The 4648-nt window shown below is 48.0% G+C and overlaps 1 protein-coding gene across 1 annotated transcript in view; it reads left to right on the top strand.

Annotated features, from left to right (window-relative positions):
* LOC107122747 (putative DBH-like monooxygenase protein 2) overlaps positions 1-486 on the top strand; it is a 38295-nt gene extending 37809 nt beyond the window's left edge. The window contains exon 13 of the mRNA XM_015425879.1: positions 250-486. Within this exon, the coding sequence (XP_015281365.1) occupies positions 250-486 (237 nt within the window). The remainder of the gene's footprint in view (positions 1-249) is intronic.
* Positions 487-4648: the final 4162 nt, after the last annotated feature.

The following is a 4648-nucleotide window of genomic DNA, read 5'->3' as shown; positions in this document are numbered from 1 at the left end:
CTTGGGTCAGTCACAAGCTCTGGCACAGCTGTCCTTGAAAAAGAGCAGTTTCTGTCTGAGCTCTCTCAGCCCGACCCCCCTCACAGGGTGTCTGTTGTCGGGAGGGGAAGGGAAAGGAGTTTGTAAGCCGCTCTGAGACTCCAAGTGAAGGGCGGGGTATAAATCCAATCTCCTCCTCCTCCTCCTCCTGTGCAGGAAATGACCCCTGAGCAAATGAATCCTGTACTGTGTTTCTGTCTTCCTCTCCAGGAGGTGGTCGTTAATGAAACTGGCTTCATTCGGGATATCATAGAAACACAGCCACTGCCCTGCAAACGTATCTTCGAGAACGAGCCAACAGCAGAGACAGAAGGGCAAGGCAAATTCCTGGCAGACGTGATGTCCAGTGGCGCTCTTGACATGAAGGCTACCCTGCCGCTTCCTGTCCTGCTCTTCGTACACTTCGGCTTTCCTTGGCTCCTTACTGTCATGCCGCGCATGCTCTGAATCTCTGACTCTTAACGCCATAGGACAGCATTGCCAGTTGACCAACAGTGCAATCCTATGCATCCTTAACCAGAATTAAGTCCCACCTTACCCAATGGGGTTCACTCCTAGGGAAGCATGCATAGGATTGCATTTTTACAACGCCTGGCACATTCCCCTTTTTCTTAGCTGTAAGTGGCACAGCGGGTAGGAGTTGATTTCCAGTCAAACGCGGAGCCAGAGCAGGCCAGTCGGGGCTGAAAAGAGGTCCGTCCAACCCTTGCATTTAAAGATCGCCGGTCTTGCTTTTCATTTCGGATGCAATCCTGTGAAGGGAACACATGCACAAACAGGCCTCACCAGCGGAGATAAGGAAGCCGCGACTCCCCAGATGAGAGCTTCCATGTCCCTACCGGGAGAGAGGATTCCCCCACCTACAGCTTTCATTTCCTGCCACCGCTGTGGCGGGCGGTGAGAGAACAGAAGTTTTAAAGATCTCCATTGGCTGATGGCACTCCCTAGGTTCCCGCCCCCTCCAGATCTCACCAATGGTTGGCTACCCAGCCCCAGATAAACTGTTGCAGCCTGGGAGGAGTGGGTGGGCAGCTGGTGAATCACGCGGCCCTCTCCTCTGCTCACTAAATAGCAGGATTCTGAGAGAGGGAAGCAGCAGCAGCAGCCAAGTTTCTGGACCTGAAGGCACAGCCTGCCTGGCATCCAGCAGTGATGGGGATGCCAGGCCCCCCTGGTGTAGGCAGGATTCCCCTGGTTTTGGGCGCTCCACTCTGCCGGAAATAAACACAAAATGCCTACATGACCCAGAAGTGATGTGGGGACGTCAGGGGGGTGATGCTCTGGTTTGGGGAGCAAAACTCTATGGTGGAAGCTAATTCTACAATAGAGTTTTGCCCAAAAGCCAGAGCAAGCAAATGGCATCCCTATCCACATCACCCACCAATTTCCCCAGAGTTTTGCCCAAAAGCCAGAGCATCGCCCACCAATTTTCCCGGTGTGCCTATGTCACTTCTGGGTCACGTAGGCACATTGCATTTATTTTCAGCGTTCCTTCCCACTCCCGGTAACTTCATCCCCCATCCCCCACTGGCAGGTCCAAGAGATCTGGCAACCCTAAGCAGTGACCCAGCCGAGCAACAAGGTGTTTCAGCACTGAGTGTCAATTCACACTTTACAATGTCTTCATGTCCCCCATGAGCTGCCACAGGTCCTGCTGTGCACACCTTCTCTAGGAGTTTGGGCTCAGAACTTAATTCCCAGGCACACGTGGACCCAATCCAGCCTGGGATTGTGGCACTGCACCTTTCTCCCTTCCTTAAACAGCCCTCAGGAATGGCTATTTTCCCCATTGGGGACATTTACGTAGTCTGTTGGGTTAAAAGTATGTTTCTACAACAGGGCAAACATTTTAGGTTGAGCAAACAGTGCAGGGAGGAAGGAATAAGCCCCTTCTCCCCTCATTCCAATCGAAATGGACCCTGTGTGTGCCTAGGAGAGGGGATGGAGGGGACTTACCAGGAGAAAGAGGAAGGCCCAGGCCACATTGCTGGTGTTGCATTGAAAGTGACGTCATCATGCTGTGCCGTTTGGACAACGGTTTGGTATTTGGACAAAAACTCTACAGTAAAATGGCTTCTACCATAGAGTTGTTGTCCAAATACCAGAGCATTGCCTGGACATTGCTGGTGTGATGATGTCACTTCCTGTGTGACGCTGGCAACGTGGCCTGGGCCTTCCTCTTTCTCCTGGTAAGTCCCCCTACCAGCCAATTGATCAGTAGCTGGCGGGAAGGGATTGGCAGTGGGGGACGCCCTGCCTCCACCAGGACCCCTGCCTCCACTAAGAGTTCTGGCAACCCTAGCCTAGGTCTAAAGTTCTGAGCAGGGGACTCCCAGAGAATATTTGATTGACAGGACACCACAGGAGTGGACACAAGGACTTTGCAGCAGGTGAATTGGCCCTGAGTGTCACTCTTGAACACTTTCCCAGCCCATCCTCGTTTCCTGTATCCTTGGACCTTCAGTTTCTCATCTACGTGGTCATAACTGTGCAGCCAGCATGGTATTGTGGTTAAGAGTGGTGGAGTGTAATCTGGAGAACCGGGTTTGATTCCCCCACTCCTCCACATGAAACTTGCTAGATGACCTTGGGCCAGTCACAGTTCTCTCAGAGCTCTCTCAGCCCCACCTACCTCTGGGGAGAGGAAAGGAAGGCAATTGTAAGCTGCTTTGAGTCTCTTTAGGGTAGAGAAGATTGGGGTATAAAAGTGAACTTTTCTTGTTCTTCAGCTCCTGGTAGGGTCATGGCTAGGGTGACACTCTGGAATTATGGCCTGGTGCATGTACCTCACAGTCCACCCAACGTATTTGTTTCATGGCTTATCTGAGAAACTGGAGCTTCCTCCTCTCTGTTGCAAGGTGTGTGTACACATTTGTGCATACCCAGTTCCCCATGGCAGGATTCTTAGCACATGTTGGGTTGTCCTGGGTTTGTTAATTTTCCCTCGTGACCTGCTGAGGAACAATGTGCCCATTTAGATGGAATCATGTCTCTACCACCATCCCTCTGTGCTACCATCCTCAGCTTACTTCTTTGGAAGTACATAGAGTTGGCTCCAACCAGCTTTTCTGCTAGTGAAAAAAGGAGTCGAGGGTCCCTCTGAACGCCTGACATGGCTACACTGGCACTTGTAGGACCTGCATGGACAAAATCCATGTGGGATGGGGGCTGCAATATGGAACAGCACTGGGGAAGGCTGAGTAAAAAAGTTGGCTGGATCCAACCCATATTATTGAGGTGAGATACAGTGAATTTGAAAAAGTCCCCCTGAAAGAAACAGAATGGGCTTTAAGCCCCATTCAGATATTGGCTATACATGTGTTTTGATTGTGTCTACCAGACTTTCCCCTTTAGTGTACCTGATGGCAAGGTGGGGAAAAGAACATCAGCACAGACTGCTATGTCTGCCTATGCACAGGGGTGGAAATCATGTGATCAGCACACCACCAAAAGAAAAGTAGTCAAGTACTGTTTGAAAAGGACAGGCTATGGATTAACCCAGTGAACCATTTAAAATAATTGATCCAAAGAAGAAATTTGTCCTGGGTACAGGAAGCAAAGAGAAAAGATGATCGCCACTCATAGCTGGGCAACTGTAATATATATTTTTAAAGCAGAAATTCCCATATTTAAGTGATTTAAATGGTAACAAAAATCACATTTACAGTATAACGCTATGCAGAGTTGCCCTGGACTTCCAGAGATCAACAATCTGGAATAACTCTGCACGTTTAATATTCCTATTAAGTGCCCTGAAATCCACCGAAGACATCTTCACATTGATGCAATCGAGTCAGATCAGACAATGAGATTTCTCAGTGGGTTGCTTCTCCCAGTATGGAACTCCCTCCCGCTACAGAGTCTCCAAAGTCCCAAGCCTGGGTATTTTCAGAAGCCTTATTAGACCTACTTGTGTGGGCACGTCTTTGGGGTTCAGAAATCAAGCTGGGGAAAGTGAGAAAGTGTTGGTTTTAGAGTTTCTTGTTTTGCTTTACTGATTTTCGCAGGTTATGAATCGAAATAAAATTTTTGATTCTGCATCGAAATGAACACTCAGAGATCTGAACACAGCATGAAATAGAGATTTTTTTTGTTGTAGTTGCAACTCATGATCAAAGGCAAAATATTTATTTTCAAACTGCCACTGGGATCATTTTAGCTTCCAATCGATGTGTTTAATATTTACACAAATTCCATCGCCTTCTGAGATGAACTGAAATGTTATATTGATTTACATTGTGCTGATATTTATTTCAGGGAGGAGGGGAAAGAATCAATATTTTTTTCCCAAAGGAATCGACATCCTTCTGTTATAGAAAAAGTTAGAAAGGATCATTCTTAGTTGTATTTGAAATCTGTGACAATTAATATTCTTAGTAGAGTCCACCTGATTAATGTCATCTAATAGTACTTTGTAAGTGTTGTGCAATCTAATTGTCATACAGGAAAAGAGTACTGTATGGCTGCTTCCACATGGCAATGAATCTCCGTGAACCTCTTGCAGTGGCCACAGACTGCCCAAACAGCCGTTTCCCTGGCCTGTCTTGGCCTCAGTCCTGCCCTCACTGCCCAAAGAGTTTTTGATTTTAAAAAAATCACTTGGTACAGT

The sequence above is a fragment of the Gekko japonicus genome, unplaced genomic scaffold (genome assembly GCF_001447785.1).
Source record: "Gekko japonicus isolate JY-2015 unplaced genomic scaffold, Gekko_japonicus_V1.1 scaffold2660, whole genome shotgun sequence".
NCBI lineage: Eukaryota > Metazoa > Chordata > Lepidosauria > Squamata > Gekkonidae > Gekko > Gekko japonicus.
This window is presented reverse-complemented; position numbering and strand designations above follow the sequence as displayed.